Source organism: Macrobrachium nipponense, chromosome 43 (assembly GCF_015104395.2).
Source record: "Macrobrachium nipponense isolate FS-2020 chromosome 43, ASM1510439v2, whole genome shotgun sequence".
NCBI lineage: Eukaryota > Metazoa > Arthropoda > Malacostraca > Decapoda > Palaemonidae > Macrobrachium > Macrobrachium nipponense.
This window is the reverse complement of record NC_061104.1, coordinates 38,560,404-38,587,903: the sequence shown is the minus strand read 5'-3', so window position 1 is coordinate 38,587,903 and position 27,500 is coordinate 38,560,404. Positions and strand designations below refer to the sequence as shown.

Sequence of the window (27,500 nt, the reverse complement as noted above, 5' to 3'; positions counted from 1 at the left end):
AAAATCATGCTATGCAATAAACAATGCAATTTAAGCAGTCATAAACACTTCCTAATCATGTCATAAAAATGCCTTGATTATGTCATATATATATATTTATTTATTTATACCTCATGATCATCTCATTAACATGTCGTAAACAAGTCATAATCATGTATTAAACATGAAATAATTATGTCGTAAGCATGTCCTCATCATGTCATATATATCCCATGATCATGTCATAAACATGTCGTAAACAAGTCATAATCATGCGATAAACATGTCGAAAATATGTCATGATCATGCCATGAACATATTATAATCACGTCATGATCATGCCAACAAACATGTCATAATCTTGTCATAAACATATCATAAACAAGGTATAATGATATCATAAACATGTCGAAAACTTATCGCCGACACATAACAAACAGTTTGAAAACAAGTCAACGACATTAAGCTGAGAGTTGAAAGAACCTGGGTTCTGTTCCTCTCGAGATTCTGTTGATGAAGGAATTTCTGTTGTATATAAACATGTGCTCGTGACTGTGCTTGGTGTAATGGTCTATGCACCTTTATCTCATTACCTGGATCTCGTGTGTGGACTCGTCGATGCCAGCGAACCCGAAGACGATGTGTGTGCAGATGGCGGGGTCGATGTCTTCGACGTCGAAGGTCCCGTCGCCCCAGCGGTATTTGGCCCAGGAACCGAAGTAGCACACCATCAGACCCTCTGGCGAATGAGGGAAATTGCCGAATTTATTGAGCTATTCGTATATTCATTTACTCGCTGGTAAATTGATTTGCTCTTATACCTCTCTCATTTCAGTCTCTCTCTCTCTCTCTCTCTCTCTCTCTCGGAAAATTGCCAAATTTAACATCCTCATACACATTCATCTATGTATGATAAATGTATTTGCTCTCTTTTTCACACGCAAATTATTAGGGTGGAATTTTCCCACGGACCGTTAATTTTCCATACGGATATATAAACTTTTGAGAGTTGCTCCTTTTAAATGTTTGCCTACTACTAATAATAATAATCATCATAATAATAATAATAATAATCATCATAATAATAATAATGATAACTGCTGTTTCATAATTTCGTGAAATTTTGATATGGCAATCTTCGCAGCAGTGCAGGTGTACTCGTGGTATTTCAAATTGAATGTCCTCATTTATTCTGAATTGCATTATTATCCGACCACGTTAAAACGTATCATCACTTTTAATGTCATTATTGCTGCCTCGGTAGTGTTGATAGTTATTCATTGAAATTTTTGCGGATTGAAAGCCGTCGACGGTAACCCTTCGTGGTGCCAACGGTCGTAGGGCTGCAACCCTTCGCAATGTCGATAGACGTGAGCTGTAACCCTTCGCGATGTCAACGGTCGTGGGCTGTTATGAGGACTGGAAGCCCATAAGGCCTGTCCACACTAGGAAACATTGTTTGCAAACAGTTTGCAAAGAAAGTTTGCGAACACTTTTCACCGCATATTTACACTTACTATTCATTAATTGTTACCTCACAACAGCCAGACACCTGCACCCTCATCACAGATACTAAACAACTGAATACTCTAAAGGCAACAGTGATCCCTTAAACAACTTACCTGTATTGCAGAAAATAAGACTGAGTTCATCAAAACAGGTTTGAGGTAATCTTGTAAGTAATTAAATTAATCAAAAGCCATCACTCCATCTACAACTTTAAAAGTCTAAGTATTTCCCTGATTTCAGAAGTCTAAGTACTTCCCTGGTTCTAAGTCACTTCAAGTAAATTGAAGGAAAACAGATCAATTGCCACTCTGTGTTTCTACCTAACATAAATATAATCAATATACTGGTTTAAATGAAAACAGTTATAAAAATTTAAAATACAAAAATTTATTATCAAACTCAAAATTATAAGTGAAATTCGCAATATCAGGGGATATTACTGTTACTTGAAAACAAAGTAAAGTTTAATTAATTCTTGAATCAATTAAGTAAAATTAAATCAAAATTAATTCATCGCAAAATTCAAGAAAATTAATTCAATTGAAATTCAAAAGTAGTAATATTTGAAATTTGGAAATTAATTCACAAGTGTTAAACGACAATAAAACTTGAAAAGAAATCTAAGTAAATGCAAATTAATTCACAGGTGTTAAATTCAATTAAATGTGCAACGATTAAGTAATGAAAATAACTAAGTTGATTAAATTGTGAATGCAAATGAAAATACATAAAAATGTGGAAAATACCAAAATTGTAAATAGTACTAATCACACAGAATATAAAATAAAAAGACACACTTCAATAAGAAAATGGATAAATGCACTTCAAATGAAACAAACACAAAACACAAAAATTTGCAATGTGTAAAAATGTAAATCTTTTCACTCAAACCATTGTAACTATCAGTTATTAGTTCTCTAAACCATCGTAACCATTAGTTATTAGTTTCTTACCAAACCACTGACCATTAGTTATTAGTTGCAACTAATAAAAATATAACACACTTTACCTTCTTGGTATACCAATTTCTTTCTTTCTGCTGCAGCTTGTTCAAAAACTTCACAAAAACACACACAATGTTTGTTCAGATTCCACAAAAAGCACTAAATAATACTAAATAACTCTAAAAAATATAAAATCTGAAATCTACAAGTTACGAGTGACCATCCAGTAAGTATTAAATCGTTACGTTACTTTGAAATCAAAAGTGCCGTGCGATGGAGAGAGAGAGAGAGAGAGAGAGAGAGAGAGAGAGAGGGAGATGTCTGAACGCAACGCGGTTCTAAGAAACAATGAAAAACTCTTCTTTACGAAAGCTGGATAGTGGAGAAGGCACAAAACGTTTTGGACAATGAGAAAGATGATGCAATGCTTCTAGAAGCTTCGAATATTACGCAACTTTACAGAAAAAGTCGTGAAATCTACACGTGGTTTCAGCAACGAAGTACGCGTATGAAACCAGTATACAGTCATGTACGTACTAGCTCAACAAAGACACGTACCGATCGAGACAGAAATCGAGTGATAATTAAGACTGACATGTTTTTAAGAACAACGGAGACTCGAATTCCTCTAATCTCAAGGCGATGAAAAGTTACTGAAACAACTCTAGCTTCGAACGGACAAAGATAATCTCTCTCTTTCTACACACATTTTAAACATTCTATTACTCTAAAGGAATCTGAAAAATGTTGCAAAACTCCATACATAACATTTTATACAGTCAAAGAGGGGATATATGTGTTTTGAAAGGAGCAACATATAATATATATATATATATATATATATAATATATATCTATATATATAATTATATATATATATATATATGTGTGTGTGTGTGTGTGTGTGTGTATGTATGTATATATGTATATATATATATATATATATATATATGTATACATGTGCGTGCGTGTGTGTGTATGTATGTATGTATACGTGTGATATATGTATATGTATCTATTTTCAATTCCGCCAGAAGCAAGCAGCATGACAGGCTCCTTTTCCTAAAGACTTCCTCACGATCTCTATTTCTTTTTCTTATCCCTCCTCGAGTGCATTAAAAGAGCCAAGTAAATACAGAGGCGACCGAACCGACAAGCATCCTGCCGAAAACTGAGGTCTGGACAGGAAACATTGTATGCTAACAGTTTGCCGACTGTTTGTAAACATTGTTCGCAGACTTTGTTTGCAAACAATGTTTCCTAGTGTGGACGGGGCTTTGGTAACACTCAGTGATCTTACCTGTAAGGGCAAGACAAGTGGCCCCTAAGAGCAGATGGCAAAGTAACTTCATCGTTTGCAACGAGCTCCTCCTCCTCTTCTTCTTCTTCTTCTGGAGGAGTGAGTGAGTGCTGTCGTGCTGTGTCAGAAAGCGATCACGAGACTCCTTTATATAAGTGAGTTCTGTCGTGCTGTGCCAGAAGGTGACCAAGAGACTCCTTTATATAAGAGATTTGTCCTCCTACACGCGGAGTCTAACGACAAGAAAAAAAAAAAAAAAAAAATGAAAAACGCGTCGTAAAATCGGCAGAAACGTGAATCATAGAATTTACGGAAGGACCGGGTGCCAAGCTATCAGCATGAAAGCCACGGGATCAGAGCTGGCATTGGCCAATAGACAGCGGAAGAGAAATCAAACGTAGGGATTGGTCGGTGTGTTGATGACTTCACAATATAATTCTCTCCCGCTGGGGATCAAGAGTTATCTCGCTATCTGTATCAGGGCTTGAATTTCAGCCTATTGCGCCGTCTACTTTTCAAGCTGCTGACCTAAATAATGGCTGTATTTAAAGAACCATTAGGTTGATTTAGTGTCCATCGGAATCAGGTCCAGAGCTCTGGTGGTACTACAGGATAATAGTCATGGCAAAGTTGGAACCATTTCCATAAAAAAAAAAAAAAAACTGTAGGGGACGCGGTGCACTGTAGGCATTATTTAACGTTCTTTCTACGTTCCTTTGGATCATAGCTGCTACTCCTGTCAAAATCTTTCTTCCATCGCACTTTCCACCTATTCCTAGCGACTTTTTCATTGTCCAACTGCAAGGTTCTCCTTTTATTACTATACCTCTCATACCTCACCACTCTTATCTCAGTTCCCCTTTCAGAGCTAAATAACCGTTCTCATAGGTCCTGGTGCTAGGCCTATGGACTCAATTTGATATTCCATTCAATTCCATTACAAGAATAAAAGTGTCTCCTTCACTCACCTACTTTACCGTTATCCATTCATTTGTTATTATTATTATTATTATTATTATTCTCACTGTAGGCCACTGACCTCTGTCTTAAGATTGCAAATGCACGAATGATGTTAAGAGAGATAGAAGTGCCATAGTACCATACGGAACAGAAATGCCGTTACGTCAGGAAAGACGCTTTAAAATCGTTTACTTATTATGAAACGCTTATCGTCTTCAGCGCTTTCCATTTCTATTTAAATGACAATCTTGGAAATATACGACCTGACGAAGGACAGGGAAATAAAAGCATAAAAGACGGAAGAAATGAAGAAGGGCAGACAGATATGGCGTCAGCGTCCAGTGGCGTTATTTAAGATTTTCCTTGTTGGGGGGGGGAGGGTTTGGGGCGTGCCGGGTTTAGAACTTATGATTTGGGTGGTGTTGCGAGCGAGGCGAGACCTATCGAGAATATTTTGGAAATCAGTGCTCAGTTTGGAGCATTTTGCAGCCATATAAAATTTCCCTGGGAGTGAATTTTACTGTTATTATTATTATTTCAAAGGATAAAGGGGCAAGCCACGTCTTGAGTGGGATGGGGGGGGGGGGGGGGGTGGGGGGGGGGGGTCTCTGTCTCTTGAGGGGACCAAGTGGCCCACAGCTCCCCACAAAATGACGCTCCAGTGAGCGTCTATCCTTTTATCCTAAGGAATGAAAGCGCTTTATATTTAATGCCAGTCATGTTTGCAGAAGGAACGACAGATGATTTATAGACGTATTCGATTGAACAACACGCAACCCTCTACAGACAGGTAAATAATCTTTCAGTGATAACCAGTGGCACTCTCTTGGTAAACATCGTAAATTCTGCCATAAACCAAACGTCAGAGTATGATAACAAAACCTCAATAACATTTCTAAAATGCCAAGCCTCTTTGTTTCGTAGGATCAGAATCATCATTAATTTTCTATAGTTTACTGTGTGCGTGTGCATGTGTTTATCTTGACTTCCAGTTATGATAAAAATGCTTAGATATTATCATGAACTTTACAGCGTTACGGAAATGACACCGGCTAAATAAGAGGTGAATACGAGTTGGTGATTTCTGCTCCTGATTCTATTACAAAGAGAACGCTCAGTACCTGCTACTATTACCAGCTCTACTACTAATATTTTTGCTATAATCTCCGTCCTCTAATTCGCTTACATAAAACGAAGGATATTTTTTATCTGAATCCAGTAAAGAAACTTGGATTTATTCGTTCTGCCTAAATAACAACTAGATCTAAGGATCTCTTTTATCTTAACTCCTTCTAAAGGTTTGATCAGTTTCCCGTCGACATCTCTCTCTCCTGTAGGTGGTTTTCTTTTATTTAGTTTAATGATCAGTACATCATGTTCATACTTGAAAATGAAGTATCTAAACGGTACATGTACTCACAGTACAATGCAGTATATGACGAATCTTAATATCATGATGGGCAAACTGTAGAACCTAATTCAGACGATATAACTTTTCGGAAAAGAATCTGACGTTGGCGGGATTCTCAGTTATGCAGCGATATAGTCATTTGTCTTGTTTTACTTGCTCCATTTCAAGCCATTACATCCTGAATTAGTCTGTTAAGGTAAGTTTCAGAAAAGCCTTTACCAATCTTACCCCTTTCTGAATCCCTGGAAGGCGAAAAAAAGACTGCATTTTACGACAGATACTTAATCAAAGGTAGAGAAACAAGGAGCAGGAACAATAAAAATAAAAGGTCCTCTTTATTCGCTAAATATATTTCGTACTTTAAAACACAGAGCAATTTTATTTCTTTGAAGGGCGTTGAATTGATACCATTTTCCCTTTGACCGTCTGAAATTGTTTATCGCTGAAATGGCCCGTTGTAATGTTTCTTTCAATGTCTCCATTTGAGTTTCTCTTTTATTTTCCTGATTCATGACATATATTTTCACTCGTCATATTCAGGATTGATTGTCTGGTTCATGACTACTAAAACTGGCGTCAGCATCTAGATTACTGACGCCGTCTTACTCAGGTGAATTTCAGTGATGTTTCTCCTCGATTCACGAATACAGATTAGACCCATGTCTTTTATTCTCATTTGAAAATTATTAGTGTCTTCCTAAACACGAATCGCCATTGTCGGCAAAATTATGAGCACCTGGATCTCAGTAAGGGATATTACACTTGGTCGTGTCCACGTGCATGGGGACGTCACACATGGTCAGGTATTGGTTCCAAAACAGGCCGTTAGGACAGACCTCCAGGTGGGGCGAGCCCTGGTAGCACCAGTAGTACTGAAAGGAATAGTCAAGGTGATGATTATAATTATAGTACTTTTGGATACAAAGGACCCCCCTCTCTCTCTCTCTCTCTCTCTCTCTCTCTCTCTCTCTCTCTCTCTCTCTCTCTCACCTCGATTTTCAAGTAAAAAAATCTTTTACTTGTTATAAATGACTTCGTTGATTAGTTACGGTGCGTGCAAAGGACCGTTTCACCTCCCCCCCCCCCTCTCTCTCTCTCTCTCCTCAATTTTTCGTCATAAGTCACTTTGCTTGATCAATTACAGTAGGTGCGAGGGACCATTCTCTCTCTCTCTCTCTCTCTCTCTCTCTCTCTCTCTCTCTCAATGGTGATATTATCAGATTTTTCTTTGCCAAAGACAGACAGAGCTTCAACAATTGGAGTGTATTCCCTACTTAATAATAATAATAATAATAATAATAATAATAATAATAATAATAATAATAATTCGTTTACCTTATCACAATCGACATGAGGATAGTACGTATTGTCGACCTCACAAATCCACATTCGACAGTCGGAGGTGTCGACAGCATCCTCCCAGTTGCAGATGCCCAGGTCTTCGTCGAAGAGTGTTCCGGGGGCGCACAGTTCGAGGATGGCTTGCCCATTGGTGCAGACCCAGTACTTGAAACGCGAGGACGGGAAATGTTTTTACCAAGTTCATTTTTTGTGACACAAACACGCTCAGATCATTCATGAGACACGATATAGGTACCTCTTCATCAAGAGAACATTTCTTTGGAAGACGTAAAAAATAATGAGAATAGAATAAACAGAAGAAAAAATTTGAGGTTGGTCCTCACCTTGTTGCAGTCCTCGTGAGGGAATACAGAGCCGTCGGCGTGCTTACTGCAGTCTGGTTTCGGCCGGCCGCCGTGGGCTGTCGTGGTCATGGGCGTCGGTACAGGAGTGGTTGATGGTTGCGGAGTAGGGGGCTCGGGAGTCGTTGTAGGTCTGGGAGTTGTAGTAGGTCTTGGTGTAGTAGTTGGTTGAGGAGTAGTGGTTGGTTGAGGAGTTGTGGTTGGTTGGGGGGTAGTGGTTGGTTGAGGAGTAGTGGTTGGTTCAGGTGTTGTGGGAGTCGGCTCCGGAGTAGTTGTTGGTTTGGGAGTGGTTATTTTGGGAGTAGTGCTTGCTTCAGGAGTTGTTTTGGGAGTAGATGTTGTTGGTTTGGGAGTAGTTATTGGTTCAGGAGTTGTTGTTGGTCTGGGAGTGGTTGTTGGTTCAGGAGTTGAAGTGGTTGACATAGGCGTAGGTGGCTCGAGGCACTTGCATTCCTGATGGAACAATCAATCAGTTTCAACACAGACTTCTTTGATATAGTCAGCTTGTATCTCGTGACTATACTCATTTTAACAAATCAAATTGACACACGAGAGTTATAATTATGCGACGCCTACCGGTAGGACGCCGTCTGCTGGTTTGTTGACGGCTCTCTGCATATTCTTGATGAGGTGGAAGGGTTCGCCGTAGCACCTTGGGTGGAAGTCGTCTGTGTCAATGGTCCAGGTGAGGATGCCTCCTAGACCCATGTTCTTGGCGTATCGAGCCTTCAGGTAAAAAAAAAAAGGGGGTGGGGGTGAGAAAATGTAACTGGTAGATGTGTATTACTATTAAAATCAGCGGCGATAACCATAAAGAACTTTACATTTGATATTGGTTAGTCATTGAATAGAGAGAGGAACTTATGTAAGCAATATTACTAAATGAGCACGAACTGAACTGAAGTCAAATCTTTATGCAGAACATTGGGGCAAATGGAAATATTAGTATTTAACAGAGAATGAAAATAAAAACAATTCTTCCTTGAAAGTAAATTAATCGATTTGCTCACCTTTGTGTAGACCGAGTCCTCGTCATCGAAACCGCACCAGATCTTGTCCTCTTGACAATAGAAGTAAGGCTCGTGTAAGCAAGGGTCACGAACGATGGTGCAGTCCTTACGTTGGAGGCGTTCACAGATCTTGAAAGAGATAAAGCATACATTATATACAAGAAATCCATATGAAGTAATTGCATGGAGTCCAGTAAAGAAAAAATGAGAAAACGCAGGCTACATGAAGGTCGTCTGTTTCTGGAAAGGCTTTCCAAGGTACCATGATTGATGACGTGATAACACGATGACTGTCATTAACATTGTAAGTATCAAAGTACAACTAAAATCAATAAATGAATGAATAAACTCTGAGAAATTTGCAACTGTATTCACGTGAACTGAATAGTTTCCGTTGATTCACTCGATACAGGTACTACATATATTGTATCAGATTGGTTGCTTAATTAAGAGGCAAAATATTATTGTACTAGAACCATCTATTAACCTTATAAATATCATTCAACAATTTTACTTTGGTGAAATCTTGTGAGCCATCCAACATGGCCCATTTTTCTTTCTTTTTAATCAATCGACCGTCTTTTCATGAGTGTTCGACCTACCTCGTTAAATCCAAGAGTTCCAGGAATACGGATGTAGGGTCCAGCTGGGCCGGGCTTCTGCGCAGGGGCAAGAAGACCGTGGTCGTTGATGTCATCCAGTGTGAAGCACCTGCCATAGGTGGGGATACCCATAATCAACTTCTCTGGGGGCACTCCCGCCTGCAGGTAGTAATTGACTGTGAACACCTGTAAGGAGAAGGAAGGTGGGAACTTCAGAGCGGACGACGGTGAGATATGAGAGAGATATTGTTCGTATAAGCAGGCTAACATGAAGCCTAGACCGAAAGCAAGGGCGTCCATGGCTTACCACGTTGAAGTCCTTCAGTATCTCATCGTCATTGTACAAGTAGTGCCCGCAGAGGGGAGCGTTGTGCCCCGTGACGTTCTCGAAGGCGCCGTGGTAATCGTAGGTCATTAAGTGTACGTGATCCAGGAGCTCGGCCATGGCGCGGATGTCGTAGGCCTTTTCGATGGTTGGTTTCCCGGGGGACACGGCTGCCGTCATCATCAGGGTTGGGTCAACTGCGTCGAAGGCCGCCCTGAGCTCACGCAGGAGCGTGATGAAGTTTTCCTGAAGGAGGGAGCGAAATTCCGTGAGTTACTCTGAAATGACTGAGGGTCTACTGACCGCACGGTCCAAGTGGTGTACCGAAATGGGAGAGTAGGCCTAAATCTCCCGAAGAAGAAGGGTGAAGAGCTTGAGGTCTCCAGAAGGAGGGTAAGTCTATCTGAATTTATTTTTATTAATTTTTCCTTGTAAAATACAACTTAATTTGTTTAATTAAAATTAAAAAACAGCCCGATATATATATATATAATATTATTATATATATATATATATATATATATATATATATATATCTATATATATATATAATATATCTTTATATATATATATATATAGTATATATATATATAGATATATATATCTATATATATATATAACTATATATATATATATATAATATATATATATATAGATATGTATATATATATAGGTATATATATATTTAGATATATATATATATATATGTATATCAAAGGAAAAGTTAGCTGTCACCTACAAGGCCAGATAAGCACTTAATTTATGCAGAGAGTTTTGTAAAAAAAGGAAAATCTTTAATTGTAATAAAAAAAAACAGCAGTTCTAAAGCAGAAAGTTATTAAAGTTGTTTTCCAGGTGAAAAGTCATAGGTTCTGGAATTACAAAGATTAGGATGTCTCAGAGACTTAGTATTAGCCCATCCAAGGAGACATCACGTACTCACTTATTTCTAGGAACAGGTTTTACTGTTCATTCACAGTGTCCTAATGAGTTTGTTTAGGTTTCTTTTAAACTCTAATACACTGTTGCTGTTGACAACTTATATAAGGTGGCAGTTTACTCCATGTGTCACGTATCTTGTATATGTAAAGAAGTTCCCACTATGTGCTGTATCTTTTCAGTTTTAGTTTTCATCCATAATTTCTTGTCTGGTTTTCATTTAATTTGAAGATGTTACTGTCTACTTTTGTTATGCTCTCAGTATTTTGAATGTCTATCAGTTGACCTCGCTATCGTCGTGTTTCTAAGCCATACGTGTTCAGGCTCTCTAGTCGTCTTTGGTAACTTATTTGCCTGATGGATGGAATTAACTTCGTGGCTCTTGCTTGTACCCCGTTTAGTCTATTCATGTCTTTTCTTAATGTTGGTGGCCAAAACTACTGCATATTCAAGATGGGGTCTAACTATTGATGTGTAAAGCTGCAGCACCCGTTTCCTTGTTTCTGTATGTGAACGAGAGAGAGAGAGAGAGAGAGAGAGAGAGAGAGAGGAGAGAGAGAGAGAGAGAGAATTTATATCTCCTAAGCACATAAAAAAATCTAATGAGATCATAAAACATTTTATCCCTTGATTCATTGCTGTGTTTTTATTGTGGCATTCTTATCAACAGAGTACCTATTGTGGCGCAATCACCACCGCGCCCTGGGCCACTTGGCTGCTTTCGCTCCCTAAGAATTAATGGGGGCCGAATTTGAACGGCCGGAAAATCTTCAATAGAGGAAAGTTAGCGGTAATTCAAAGTAATACACTGCACTGACTGCAAGGAACGGTCCCGCGAAGACGAAAACCACTAGGAATTGTGGCGTCAAATGTATTTCGCTGTGTTTAGTACTATAGTAGATTCACATCAACCGTGCATTTGATGTTTGAGGCCAGTCCCTTAAGCGGCCCCCACACACTCAAATTTTTGGTCAAATTTTTTTATGTCAAATTATTTGACGGTTTGACGTTCGCCCTACACGCTCAAACTTCTCATCAAATTTTCATTTTGCTCCCGAGTGTCATCATGGATGCATAGTATACAGCGTTGGCTCTTGGCTTAGCGTTGAAGAGCACACACAAACGAAAGAGACGAAAGTGGGCCCAGCAATGGTATTTGTGTCGCGAACGATTTGGTCATGCTCCTTTATTAAATGATATAGTATAACATATGTATATTTTTTATAGGATATATATATATATATATATATATATATATAGATAGATATATAATATATATATATATATATATATATATATATATATATATAATATATATGTATATAGTACTATATATACATATATATATATATATATATATATATATATATATATATATATATAAAAATGCAGGACTTCAGCACGAGGAAGTGAATAAGACATAAAAAGATATTGTCTTAAGCATCAAGATGGAATGAATAAGATAAACACAAACAATCTACCATTTGTACAGAGAGAGAGGAGAGAGAGAGAGAGAGAGAGAGAGAGAGAGAGAGAGAGAGAGAGAATTTCTGTAGAAGAGTCTCATATGCCATATCTTTTTTATTTCTGTCACTATAACAGTCACTTTTAATATTCCAAAGTTGTGGTAAACTTCTATAAACATCATTAAGCTCAAGAAAAAAATTCTTTTCATGTTTTGTTGGAGCCATGATGACGATGAGCCGCGCACGTCCTCCTCAGATTATGTGTAATCACTAACTAATTTGCGCAAATTATTGCTAGGTACCACACACGCACAAATTATTTGACGTTGGCTCAAAAAATATCTACTGAAATCAGATCAGTAAAAAATTTGACATCAAACCTTTTAGGCCATCAAATTACGCCACACACGATCAAATTCATGTCAAATAATTTGACATCAAAATATTGGACCAAAAATTTGAGCGTGTGTGGGCCGCTTTACGACGCTCCTGATTGGCTGTTGATAAGCCAATCACAGGGCTGGAAACTCTCAGTCTCTCTCGGGAGTTCAGATGGCGAGGATCTGTGTTCCACCTCTCCAGAGGTATACGTCTTTCAGGAGAGGTGGAACATACATCCTGCTTTTGTGCACTCTCGAGAGAGGCTGAGAGTTTCCAGCCCCGTGATTGGCTTATCAACAGCCAATCATTAAAGTTTTAAGGGACTGGCCTAGACACCAAATGCACGGTTGATGTGAATCTACTATTGCCCTTGGGTTTTAATTACAGTCGACCCCCCAGAAATAACGGTAAATTCTTAATAAGCAACCCAAATACTACAGGAAACTGTCATTTCCAAAGAAATACCTATCGCGGAGTTATTACCTATATCTACCAAGTTAGCATTGAGACCCATATATTTTGATTGGGAAAAATATAAATTTATATAAGAGTCTGTAAGAAATACTTGATTTAAAAAAAATTAAAAGACAACTAAGCAACATATTTTATATAACATAAATACTTATTTTTTTGATCAAATTATATGAGTCTAAATGCTACTTCCTCATACTATTAACGATTCGTGGGCGATTCAAATCGGGGCCTTGTATTTTTTTATGGAGCGAAAATAGCCAGGTGGCCCAGTACATGATGCCACGTCACGGCTACAGTAGGTACTCTATTATAAAAATTTCATAGATACCAGCATTATTATTAATATTTTTGTTCTCTGAGAATTTCTGAAATAAAAAATATTGAGGTTCCTAGAAATTGTATTATTTAGAATTCTAGCCTTAAAATCATGTAGCCATTATTAATTGCTGCATCATAATTATTGTTTAAAAACGGAGACCTATTTTTTATGTTATTCCATTTACATTTTTCAAACGACTCCGTAAGTTTTATATTTTTTTATTGAGCTGTTTCTCTCGTTTTATATTAGCCAAGCAGCCCTTCATCCCATTGATAACCTTTGTTTTTGTAACACCAATACGTGATTTTATTTATTTATTTTTGTAATGACCGTGTGACGTAATCAAATCAGTCTCCGTAGGGGGGTAGAAGTGCCGTCAGTGTATCTCACGCGGTGCTCTATAAGCATTACTTGATAAGACGTTGCAGTGTTCCTTCCTTAGGCCCCTAACTGCAACCCCTTCCATTCCTTTTGCTGCACCTTCGTTCATATTCTCATTCATCCATCTTACTGTCCTCAACCCTCTCCTAACAGCTTCAACATTATATTCAGCGTTCAATGATCTCATGGGTCCCAGTACTAGGCCTATATATATTTTCAGAGTTGAATTATCTCGTAGTTCCCAGCACTAGGCCTATATATATTTTCAGTGTTGAATGACCTCGTAGTTCCCAGCACTAGGCCTATATATATTTTAAGCATTGAATGATCTCGTAGTTCCCAGCATTAGGCCTATATATATTTTCAGTGTTGAATGACCTCGTAGTTCCCAGCACTAGGCTTATATAAGTGTATTTTCAACGTTGAATGAGGTAATTCCCAGCACTAGGTCTATATATATATTTACAACGTTGAAAGACCTCTTAGGTCCTAGCACCTGGCCCATGTATATTTTCAACGTTGAATGGCACAGGTTCCAACGCTTACCTAATATATATATATATATATATATATATATATATATATATATATATACATATATATATTAGTGTTGATTTACCTCATAGGTCCCAGGGTGAGGCCTATATAAATTTTGTTTTTTGTAATCCAATCAGCCAGTGACCTATGACCTCACCTTGTCTTCGGGAGCACCTCCCCGATTCGCCGGGTATTCCCAGTCGACGTCGAAGCCTTCGAATTGATGCTTCAGCAGAAGTTCGACAGTGCTGTCGACGAAGGTCTTCCTCTTCGCAGGATCGGCTGCCATCTGTCGACGGGAAAGGGAGTTAGGTCAGTAGAGGGAATGATAATAGTATAATAATAATAATAATATAGAAAATAGGGAATGGTAATAATCTATTTCGGGTTGAATGGACTGTCTGTATTGTTCGCAGAAACACTGTGTATGGGTTTGTCTGAATGCAAAAGAGGGCGGAGCTTCGTGTCTGAACGATCTCGGCGGGAATCTGTCACGACCAGGTTGCTGGCTTGCGACTTAGTCTGTCATACAGAGAACGTTCAATGTATGGGCTAGTCTGCCGATATAACGCTATCGCGCGCGTCTCTTCTAGAGATGGTGCCATGTCTTCTCGAGACAAAATCTTTGTTCAGACTGAAATCGGTGCGGAGATCGTTCATACTGCATGAATAGTGTGTGTGTGTGTGTGTGTGTGGGCCGATAAAGACAATCGTTCAGTGTATGGGAGCCATAGAATAGCTATAGATCAGAGTCGCCATTAGATTATAAATGAGAGACTTTACTTGAATATAACGAGACTCGCCACTAAAAGAAAACTGATTCTCGCTACTTGATTATAATTGAGACTCGCGATCAGAATTAAAGCGCGACTTGCATTGGAATGTAACCGAGACTCACTACTAGACAAAAAGTGAGGTTTGATACTAGAATATAAATGAGATTCACTAATTGAATAAAAGTAGGACTCGATACTTGAATATGATTGAGACTCGCAGCTAGAGAAAGTGAGAAACACTACAAGAATGAAAGTGAGACTTGCTACTTGAATATAATTGAGACTTACTACTACAATAAAAGTGAGAATCGCTTCCATAAAAATGAGACACGCTACTAGAATACTAATGTGATTGGCTATTAGAATTTAATTGAGAGACTACTAGAATAAAAGTGAGACTCGCAATCCGAATAAAAGTGAGATTTACTACTAGAATGTAACTGAAAATCAGCACTAAAAAATTCTTAGACTGTAATACTCACGATATTCTATATGAGACTCACTAGAGAATACTCCTCCTGAAAAAGACTCACCAGAGAATACTCCTGAATGAGACTCACTAGAGAATACTCCTCCTGAATGAGATTCACTATATGATACTCCTTGTAAATGAGACTCACCAGAGAATACTCCTCCTGAATGAGACTCACTAGAGAATACTCCTCCTGAATGAGACTCACTAGAGAATACTCCTAAATGAGATTCACTAGAGAATACTCCTCCTGAATGAGACTCACCTCAGAATAATCTTCCACCTGAGACTCCTGACTAAAAACATAAGAGAACCTCACGACTCACCACACGCTACTAGAATACTAATGTGATTGGCTATTAGAATTTAATTTAGAGACTACTAGAATAAAAGTGAGACTTACTACTGGAATGTACTCCTCCAGAAAAAGACTCACCAGAGAATACTCCTAAATGAGACTCACTAGAGAATACTCCTCCTGAATGAGATTCACTATATGATACTCCTTGTAAATGAGACTCACTAGAGAATACACCTCCTGAATGAGACTCACTAGAGAATACTCCTCCTGAATGAGACTCACTAGAGAATACTCCTCCTGAATGAGACTCACCTCAGAATAATCTTCCACCTGAGACTCCTGACTAAAAACATAAGAGAACCTCACGACTCACCACAGAGTAGTCTTCGGAGCCTTCGTTCCAGCCTCCGACGGCCAGGAGAGTCTTGACGTTGGGGTTGATCTGCTTCAGAGCCACGAACCTGTCGAAGGCGCAGTTGTGACCGCCCTCCTCGTCAGGACACAGCTCGTTCCACGGATCTAGGACCTGCAGGAGGATAAGGAGGAAGTTTAGCTCTCTCTCTCTCTATCTCTCTGTCACCTCGATTTTCCAGTCGAAGCTTTACTTGATCTATTACATTGTGTACTAGGGACCTCTCTCTCTCTCTCTCTCTCTCTCTCTCTCTCTCTCTCTCTCTCTCTCTCTCTCTCTCTCACCTCGATTTTCCACGTGTGGTTGCTCAGGCCCGTGAAGCCGAATATGAGGTGGGTGCAAAGGAAGGGGTCGACATCTTCCACGTCGAATTTCCCATCCGCCGGACGCCATACGGCCCAAGAGCTGAAGTAACAGACCACTTTTTCTGTGAACAAAGAAGTTTTTAGTAATTGTTGTTCTCTCTCTCTCTCTCTCTCTCTCTCTCTCTCTCTCTCTCTCTCTCTCTCTCAGAATACGTATATAGTCCACATATTAAAAAGATTCTCACCTGAGACAACAGTCCCAACAGAGTGGTCAGAAACAGTCTCTCTCTCTCTCTCTCTCTCTCTCTCTCTCTCTCTCTCTCTCTCTCTCTTACACACAAAATAAGTACGTATAGTATACATATAAATAAAAAACAGAAAATTCTCACCTGAGACAGCTAGCCCCAGCAGAGTGGTCAGAAACAGTCTCTCTCTCTTTCTCTCTCTCTCTCGTAGTAGCCATCTTGCTTGGTGAGACGTACCCGCGTGAAGTCACAATAATCAACAGATATCACAGGTTTAACATACGACTAGAATTTGAGAAATATCTAGAAGTGTTCGTGAACTATCGGTGATAAGATTAGTGTGAAAAAATAGTAGGATAAAGCGTCTTCTAAGTTAGTTTATCAAGTGTAATACTATAAATCAGAACAAGATGGCAGTAAGTTCCAACTGCGGGAAGAGGTGGCGTAATTTGGCGTGTTTAGCAGATTCGCAATACGATGAGGTAGCAGGAAGGGAACTGGCATTTCTCATCTATGAAATCAGCAACAGTCCTAACCAAAAAGATACAAAAGCATTCATAGATATATTAGAAGGATATAATCCTTCAAACTGGAACAAATCTAATGAAAACATCTTGAAAATAATTGAAGAAGTTCCAAATAAAATCCAAGTGGTCAAGAGACTCATAAAGAAAATATACATAAACCAACATATTCCGACAAAGAAAATGAATAAGGTGAATCTTGTGAATATCCTAATTGATGCATTAGAAAAAGAATGCCAAAAGCATGCAAACTGTGTAAGGTTTGGTATAGCATAGTCAATCCACAAAACCTAATCAGAAAATGTGCTGCATGCAACATTCCGACCCATCCACAGTGTGCTGAGGTAATACAAGAATTGAGAAAAGATACAAGAATTTTTTGTTAAACATGTCTATCATGGATAGACAATGTTATTAAATCAAGATTGAATGTACAAATAGTTGAGGATGAAGAAGAAGAGAAGAGGAAGAAGAAGAAGAAAAAGAAGAAGAGGAAACGGAAGAGAAGTAAACAAAATGAAATGACAGAAAAAAAATAAGGAAAACAAAGAACAAGATAAAAGTATGGATGCAGAGATACTCATTGATACTACATATGAGGCAATAAAGCAGCATACCTACGAGAAATAATTACGATATGACAACAGAAAAGCAAATCCCGAAGAGGCTCTACCCAGATCTATACAATGACGGGAAAGAGGAAAAAATAGACAAGAAAGACAAAATCTGCAACCTTTTGAAAAGAGGGAATTGCAGATTTGGAGAAAGATGTTACTACAAACATCCTAAGATATGTCAAAACTATGAAATATATGGTAAATGTGCATACTTAGATGGATATGGGGATGATTGCAGAGATCTGCATCCAAAAATATGTAAAAACCTAAAAGAAGGAAAAGGATGTAAGTTCGACAAAAAATGCAAATATATGCACCCTGTAGCCATGAATCATAATCAAATAAATAACCAACCAAGTAATAAAATCCAAAATAAGAAAGAAACAAATAAAGAGAGAAATCAAGAATATCAGGTAAAAGAGAAAAGCAAACCACCAATGAGATATGCAGAGGTTGTCAGCAAAAAATTTCAAAGCATCAGCTCCGAAATTCTACCCAAGAGATAATAACTGTATTTATTATGCAAGAGGATATTGCAGAAACGGAGAAAATTGCAGATTCAGACACAAAATTAATAATTATGATGAAGGAAGATCAAATATTATGGAAAAGTTGGATTTTTTAATGTCAGAATTTCTGGAAATGAAAAAAAGAACAAACATACCAGAACAGGAAAGAGACATGGGAAAATCCTTATTACTACCAGTATTAAATGAAGGAGAAAACACGCAAACCATCATAGTGATGAATGCGCAGGGTTTAGTTACGAGTAACTCAAAAAGAAAAATAGAGTACTTAGAAGAACTAACCCAAAATGAAAAGAAAATAGATATAATGAATATAAGTGAAACCTGGTATTCCCAAGAGACTGGGAATGATGATCAAATAAAAGGGTTCCAAACTTATAGATCAGATAGAAAAAATAGGAATCAAGGGGGAACCGCAATATATGGGAAAGACAAAAAACAAAGAAAAATATATGAGAAATATAGTAACTCAGAACGTGAACTAATAGCGGTAGAATTTGAATCTGAAAAATTGATGAACATAGTAATATATAGACCTCCTAATTACTAAAGAGTTTGACTTAATAATGAATTGAAAAAATTGGATGATATATGTAGAAATCACAAGGACTGGACTACTTCTCCTATCTGGTGACTTCAACTTTCCTTTCGTAGAATGGAAAGAACGAATAGGAGATTGTGGTTGTACTTATACATATAAAAAAGAGAGTAATAGTAGTGCAGAAGATAAGAGGCAATTTGAAAAGCTATTAGATATGCTACTAGAATACAACATTCAACAAATAAATCACCTGCCAACAAGAAAGGAAAATACTTTAGACCTAGTATTTGTGAACGAGATGAATTATGTTAAAGAAATAATAGTTTATAATGCGAGTATTTCAGACCATAATGTCATAGAATTAACAGTTCATTCCAAAGCAAGTGAAAATAGAGATAAGCAAGAAATGAAAAAGTGGGAAGGATATGGAAAATACAACTTCTACAGTAAAAAATATAAAATGGTCAGAAATTAATGAAGAATTAAACAAAGATTGGGATAACATTTTCGTAAGTGATGACATAAGGGTAAATACGGAGATATTATATAAAATATTGGAGATAATAGTGGAAAAATATATACCGAAGAAGAAAAGTAAACATCATCATTGCATACCAAGAGACAGAAGGATCTTGTTCCAGAAAATCAGAAAGTGGAAAAAAGGTCTTGCAAAAGAAAAAAATGCATGGAAAGTTATAGAACTAAAAAGTAAGATAGAAAATGCAGAACAAAAGATTATACAATCAAAAGAAAATGAAAAACGGGACTTGGAAGAAAAAACCCTATTAAATATCAAGCAAAACCCCAAACTATTATACTCATATGCGAAGAAGATGAATAAAAGAAGAATAGAAATAGGCCCTCTGAGAATTGAAGGGAGATTAACGAATGAAAAAAAAGGAAATTTGCAACATACTGGCAGAACGATATAAGAGAGAATTCACCCCTAGAATAGATAATGAAGATAATGATATAGAAGTAAGGGATGAAAATAGTGAATATTTAGCTGACATAGATATTAATGAAGCTGATATTGTGCAGGCTATTAATGAAATTAAAAATGGAGCTGCTGCAGGGCCTGATGGAATTCCTGCTATTTTGTTAAAGAAAGTAGTTCATTCTATCGCAAAGCCACTTGCAATATTATTAAGACAAAGTGTAGATACAGGCAAGATATATGATGAGCACAAATTAGCATATATTACCCCTACTTTCAAAAGTGGATCAAGACTAGAGGCAAGTAATTATAGGCCTGTGAGTCTAACATCACATATTATGAAAGTGTATGAAAGGGTAATGAAGAAAAATATTATGAAACATTTAATAAAAAATAATTTGTTTAATAAAGGACAACATGGTTTCGTACCCGGAAAAAGTACACAAACCCAACTGTTAGTCCACCGTGAAAACATATTCAAAAATATGAAAAGCGGAAATGAAACAGATGTGGTTTATTTAGACTTTGCAAAAGCTTTTGATAAAGTAGACCATAATATATTAGCGAAGAAAATTAGAAAACACAATATCGTGGATAAAGTAGGAAGATGGTTAAAAGAATTTTTACACAACAGAAAACAGATAGTTATTGCAAACGACGAGAAATCGGATGAAGCCAAGGTAATATCCGGTGTGCCGCAAGGTACGGTGTTAGCTGCAATACTGTTTGTTATTATGATGAAGACATAGACAATAATGTTAAGGATTCGGTAGTGAGTAGTTTCGCAGATGACACAAGAATAAGTAGAGAAATTACTTGTGATGAAGATAGGAACGCTCTACAAAGAGACCTTAACAAAGTATATGATTGGGCAGAGGTAAATAGGATGGTATTTAACTCTGATAAATTTGAATCAATAAATTATGAGACAGAGAAAGAAAGCTATATGCATATAAGGGACCTAATAATGAGACCATCACAAATAAGGAAGCAGTTAAAGACCTTGGTGTGATGATGAATAGGAAACATGTTATGCAATGATCAAATAGCAACTCTGTTGGCAAAATGTAAAGCAAAAATGGGAATGTTGTTACGGCACTTCAAAACAAGAAAAGCTGAACACATGATTATGCTTTATAAAACATATGTTCGTAGTCCACTTGAATATTGCAATATGATATGGTACCCACACTATCAAAAGGATATTGCACAAATAGAGAGTGTACAAAGGTCCTTTACAGCTAGAATAGAAGAAGTTAAGGACCTAGACTACTGGGAAAGACTACAATTCTTAAAATTATATAGTCTAGAAAGGAGAAGAGAACGCTACATGATAATTCAGGCATGGAAACAGATAGAAGGAATAGCAGAAAATATCATGGAACTAAAAATATCAGAAAGAGCAAGCAGAGGTAGATTAATAGTGCCCAAAACTATACCAGGAAAAATAAGGAAAGCACACAGGACATTAATCCACTACGCACCAGCATCGATAATGCAGCGTCTATTAAATGCGTTGCCAGCTCATCTGAGGAATATATCAGGAGTGAGCGTAGATGTGTTTAAGAATAAGCTCGACAAATATCTAAACTGCATCCCAGACCATCCAAGATTGGAAGATGCAAAATATACCGGAAGATGTACTAGCAACTCTCTGGTAGACATTAGAGGTGCCTCACACTGAGGGACCTGGGGTCAAACCCGAACCCAAGAACAAGGTTAAGGTCTGTAAGGTAAGGTCCTCTCTCTCTCCCATCTCTCTCTCTCTCTCTCTCTCTCTCACACAAAATAAGTACGTATAGTATACATATAAATAAAAAACAGAAAATTCTCACCTGAGACAGCTAGCCCCAGCAGAGTGGTCAGAAACAGTCCCAAGAAGAGCCTCATAATTGCTACGGCGTTAGCTGTCAGTCTATGGGAAGACGAGAAGAACCTCCAACCTTTTTAAAAGGTTAGGTCCTGCCCTCCCTTGACTAACCCCCTTTCACATAGCAGTCCCTCCATGCCCTATTCCTGGCAACGCCCCCTCCCTCCAAAATCCCACCACCCCAACCCCCTTAAAGACAACGTTATTATCTTCTGCAGATTTCTCTCTCTCTCTCTCTCTCTCTCTCTCTCTCTCTCTCTCTCTCTCTCTCTCTCTCTCAAACACATCACCTAAATTATATATATATATATATATATATATATATATATATATATATATTATATATATATATATATATATATATATATATATTATATATATTATATATATGTGTGTGTATGTATTCATCTTTATTCCTCCCTTCAAGATGTATAAGATAAAATTTAAAAAGGAATAAGTTACGTAAGAAAACTTTTATCTCTCGCAAGAGCAGATGGTTAGTCTCCCATCTCGGATATGTAATGAACCTCTCTCTCTCTCTCTCTCTCTCTCTCTCTCTCTCTCTCTCTCTCTCTCTCTCTCATCTCTGCTCTCTACTCTCTCTCTCTCAACTCTTCTTCGACTTTTTTTTTCTCCGGCCGTTTTTCCTTTTATTTAGCTTCCAAACGTATTTACTGATCCGCTTTAATTTTCCGTGAGAGTTACCACTCTTCCTTATATATCTGCTTCATTTTCCTTATATTTCGCTTCCACTCTTCTTACATCATCATCTGAAATCCACCTACGCCCTTTCCTCCTCAAATCCGGTGCATTTTTCATCTTTTAATTAATTTCCCAACCGTTTTTACGTCTTTTTTCGATAATTTTTCATTTTCCTCCATGCCTCTTTTTAGCGAGCATCTTACTCGTTCTCATATTTTCACTCTTTATATCCCACTTCTTTCATTATTATATCATAGTTCGTTTTACATTTATTCTTTGTATATTTTCTCCCGTTTTCTTCCTTCACCCTGTTTCCCAGTCATTTTAATTTATCCTGAGTTCTAAAATAGGAGTCATCACTATAGAATAGATTAAGTACGAGGTAAATGCAAATGTAATGTTACATTACTTTAACATTCAAAGCAATGTCCCTGAGTCAGTTTCAGAAAGCAAGAGACATCCTTATCATATGTTGTTTGCAATGTTCCTAGTTCAGTTTCAGAAAGTAAGAAATGTCCTTATATAATGTTAGCAATATTCCCGAGTCAGTTTCAGAAAGCAAGAGATTTCCTTATCATATGTTGTTTGCAATACTCCCGAGTCGGTTTCAGAAAGCAACCTTATCATATATTTGCAATATTCCTGTCAGTTTCAGAAAGTAGGTAATATCTTTATCGTATGTTGTTTGCAATGTTACTGAGTCGGTTTCAGAGAGCAAGAGGCTTCCTTATCATATGTTGTTTGCAATGTTCCCACGTCAGTTTCAGAAAGCAAGAGACTTATCATATGTTGTTTTAAATATTCTGAGTCAGTTTCAGAAAGCAAGAAACATCCTTATCATATGTTGTTTGCAATGTTCCCAAGTCAGTTTCAGAAAGCAAGAAACGTCCTTATCATATGTTGTTTGCAAATTCCTGAATCAGTTTCAGAAAGTAAGAGATGTCCTTATCATATGTTGCTTGAAATGTTCCTGAGTCAGTTTCAGAAAACAGGAGACATCTTTATCATACATTGTTTGCAATGTTCCTGAGCCAGTCTCAGATAAAAGAGATGTAGGTACTTATCATATGTTGTTTGCAATGTTCAAGAGTCAGTTTCAGAAAGCAAGAAACGTCCTTTTCATATATTGTTTGCAATGTTCCTGGGTCAGTTTCTTAATGTGAGTAATGTCATTATTAAATATTGTTTGCAGTGTTCCCAAGTAAGTTTCAGAAAACAAGAGATATCCTATCATATATTGTTTACAGTATACCTGAGTCAGTTTCAGAAAGCAAGATACAGCCATATCATTTATTGTTTGCAATATTCCCATGTCAGTTTCAGCAATCAAGAGATACCCTTATATATTTTTCGCAATATGCCCGAGTCATTTTCTGAAAGCAAGAGATGCCTTATCATATATTGTTTGCAATGTTCCCAAGTCAATTTCAGAAAGTAAGAGACATCCTTATCTTATGTTGTTTGGAATGTCTGAGTCAGTTTCAGAAATTAAGAGATGTCCCTATCATATTTTGTCTGCTGTGTTCCTGAGTCATTTTCAGAAATCAAGAGACGTCCTTATGATATATTGTTTGCAACGTTCCAGAGACAGTTTCTGAAAGCAACGAGACTTCCCTATCATATATTGTTTGCAATGTTCCCAAGTCAGTTTCAGAAAGTAATTCCTTATCATATTTTGTTTACAATGTTCCCAAGTCAGTTTCAGAAAGCAATTCCTTATCATATTTTGTTTATAATGTTCCCAAGTCGGTTTCAGAAAGTAATTCCTTATCATATTTTGTTTACAATGTTCCCAAGTCGGTTTCAGAAAGTAATTCCTTATCATATTTTGTTTACAATGTTCCCAAGTCGGTTTCAGAAAGTAATTCCTTATCATATTTTGTTTACAGTGTTCCAAAGTCGGTTTCAGAAAGTAATTCCTTAGCATATTTTGTTTGACAATGTTCCCAAGTCGGTATCGGAAAGCAATTCCTTATCATATTTTGTTTACAATGTTCCCAAGTCGGATTCAGAAAGTAATTCCTTATCATATTTTGTTTACAATGTTCCCAAGTCAGTTTCAGGAAGCAAGAGATGTCCTTGTCACATATTGCATCCTATGTTTTCGAATCAGTTTCGTAAGGCAAGAGTCATCCTTATCATTTATTGTTTCCTATGTTCCAAAGTCAGTTGCAGAAAGCAAGAGGTGTCCTTATCATGAATTGTTTGCAATATTGCCGAGTCAGTTTCAGAAAGTAGAGATGTCCTTATCATATGTTGTTTCCTATGTTCCCAAGTCCGCTTCAGAAATTGAAGTGATTTTGTCTTTGCTTAGTAAATGGTATTTCAATGAGGCGTTGTTGCAATGTGGAAAAAAACTAAAAAAATAAGCAGCAATAAAGGAAATATTTATTAGACAGTTATTTACCTGAAACCCAACAGTGATGTGACTGTAAGGTAAATATGGACATTTGCTGATAAGGATTCGACATAAGCCAAGCAGCAGCAGTAGTAATGATGACATTATTTATTGCCTACATTAATCTTTATATCAGTTGTATTTTTCAGTTAATAAAACTAGGTTTAGTTGAATTTACTTTAGTAAAATGCAACTCGGGAAATTGATAATAATAATGATAATTATTTCTCGAGTCTTTGGATGTACCCCTCTGATTTATGGGATGTTGCATCTCGAGGTGTCGACGCGGGAGGCGAAGTCACACGACCCCAGGTTCTGGTTCCAATATTCTCCAGTCGGGCACGTCATGAGATGCCCGGCTCCGTTATAGCACCTGTAGTACTGTAAAAAACATTTTGATGAGAATGATAGGAATTATAATAATTAATAACGGTCATAACTGGTTGATGGGATGAGCTCATTTTCTTTTATTTAGATAAATTTTGATCTTTTCATTGATTTATTCATTTGTTTTCTTTTTTTATTAAGCGAGATCTCTCTTGTTTCTCTATTTCCCCTTACCACCTTACTTCTTCTTAATGAACACTTTAATATTCTGTGAAAGCTTTGAATTTTAAGTCAATGGCGCTTGTACCATATGAATAGGGTTCATTAGCCGAAGATGTATATATATATACATACATATATATATATATATAATATATATATATATATATACATATATATATATATATATATATATATATATATATATATATATATTATATATATATATATATATTATATATATATTATATATATATATATATATATATATATATATATATATATATATATATATATATATATATATATATATATATATATATATATATATATATATATATATATATATATATATATATATATATATATATATATATATATATATATATATATATATATATATATATATATATATATATATATATATATATATATATATATATATATATATATATATATATATATATATATATATATATATATATATATATATAGTATATATATATATATATATATATATATATATATATATATATTATATATATATATATATATATATATATATATATATATATATATATATATATATATATATATATATATATATATATTATATATATATATATATATATATATAATATATATATATATATATATATATATATACTATATATATATATATTATATATATATATATATATATATATATATATATATATACATATTTATATTTATATATATATATTATAACTCTGACATACTATGTCAGAGTTATTAGGAGATGTACAGGAATGTGTATACTAGAGTGAGGAGTAGTGTTGGTGAGACGGATGGATTTGAGATAGGAGTTGGATTACACCAGGGGTCAGCACTTAGCCCATTCATCTTTAACATCGTGAATGGATGTAATGACCAGGGATGTTAGAGAAGCAGTGCCATGGTGCATATTATACGCGGATGACATTGTGTTGTGTTCAGAGGGGAAGGAGGAGTTGGAGGGGAGGTTGGAGAGGTGGAGAGGAGCACTTGAGGAGAGAGGAATGAGAATAAGCAGATCAAAACCGAATATATGTGTTCTAGTATTACTGAGGACGGTGGAAGTAGCATAAGATTGGGTGGGGAAGAAATAAAGAAAGTACAGAAGTTCAAGTACTTAGGGTCCGTATTGGAGGATAGTGGAAGCATGGACCAAGAGGTGAGACACCGAATTCAGGCAGGATGGAATAACTGGAGGTCTGCATCAGGGGTACTCTGTGACAAGAAGGTCCCTCTGAAATTGAAAGGAAAGTTCCATAGGACGGTGGTCAGACCAGCAATGTTATATGGAACAGAAACGGCAAGTATGAGGAAAACAGAGGAGAAGAAGATGGATGTAGCAGAAATGAGAATGTTGAGATGGATGTCGGGAGTAACAAGGGAAGATAGGATTAGAAATGAGTATATAAGAGGATCAACAAAGGTAGCTGAAATATCGAAGAAAATACAGGAAGGAAGGCTTCGATGGTATGGACACCTGTTACGAAGGGAGGAACGTCATGTTGGAAGACATACGATGGAAATGGAAGTGCGGGGTAGAAGGAAGAAGGGAAGACCAAGAAAGAGATGGCGTGATTGTGTAAGGGAAGATATGGAATTGAAAGGTATAAATGAGAACGAGGCACAAGACAGAAATCGATGGAGACGACTCATTCGTAATGGCGACCCCATATAAAAAAAAAATGGGTTTAAGCTAGGAAGAAGAAGATATATATATTATATATATATATATATATATATATATATATATATATGTATATATATATATATATATATATATATATATATATATATATATATATATATATATATATATATATATATATATTTATATATATATATATATATATATATATATATATATATATATATATATATATATATATATATATATATATATATATATATATATATATATATATATATATATATATATATATATATATATATATATATATATATATATATATATATATATATATATATATATATATATATATATATATATATATATATATATATATATATATATATATATATATAGTATATATA

General features: G+C 36.2%; 3 protein-coding genes across 3 annotated transcripts in view; all 3 read right to left on the bottom strand.

Moving 5' to 3' along the window:
- LOC135213666 (chitinase-3-like protein 1) overlaps positions 1-3,916 on the bottom strand; it is an 11,858-nt gene extending 7,942 nt beyond the window's left edge. Inside the window, 2 exon segments of the mRNA XM_064247726.1 lie at positions 573-718; positions 3,732-3,916. Of these exon segments, the coding sequence (XP_064103796.1) occupies positions 573-718; positions 3,732-3,783 (198 nt within the window). The 5' untranslated portion in view covers positions 3,784-3,916.
- A 2,529-nt stretch (positions 3,917-6,445) lies between these two features.
- Positions 6,446-16,593, bottom strand: LOC135213892 (chitotriosidase-1-like). Its single transcript, XM_064247988.1, has 10 exons — positions 16,485-16,593; positions 16,162-16,331; positions 14,397-14,528; positions 9,725-9,988; positions 9,418-9,603; positions 8,816-8,944; positions 8,382-8,531; positions 7,788-8,258; positions 7,438-7,608; positions 6,446-6,974 (listed from the first exon to the last, which is right to left on the bottom strand). Exons 1-10 carry the CDS (start codon positions 16,591-16,593, stop codon positions 6,846-6,848), a joined length of 1,911 nt encoding a protein of 636 aa, XP_064104058.1. The 3' UTR covers positions 6,446-6,845.
- Positions 16,594-24,842: 8,249 nt separating this feature from the next.
- The window catches only part of LOC135213665 (acidic mammalian chitinase-like), a 40,505-nt gene continuing 37,847 nt past the window's right edge, over positions 24,843-27,500 (bottom strand). Inside the window, exon 11 of the mRNA XM_064247725.1 lies at positions 24,843-25,247. Coding sequence (XP_064103795.1) covers positions 25,122-25,247 — 126 coding nt within the window. The 3' untranslated portion in view covers positions 24,843-25,121. The remainder of the gene's footprint in view (positions 25,248-27,500) is intronic.

Coding starts and splice junctions, on each gene's coding strand:
- LOC135213892 (XM_064247988.1), bottom strand. CDS start 16,593: ATGGCGTCCGGCGGATGGGAAATTCGACGTGGAAGATGTCGACCCCTT. Junction 9,989..14,396: donor GAGGTGCTCCCGAAGACAAG/GTGAGGTCATAG, acceptor TCCCTCCTTCAG/GAAAACTTCATCACGCTCCT. Junction 8,532..8,815: donor AGGACTCGGTCTACACAAAG/GTGAGCAAATCG, acceptor TTTTACCTGAAG/GCTCGATACGCCAAGAACAT.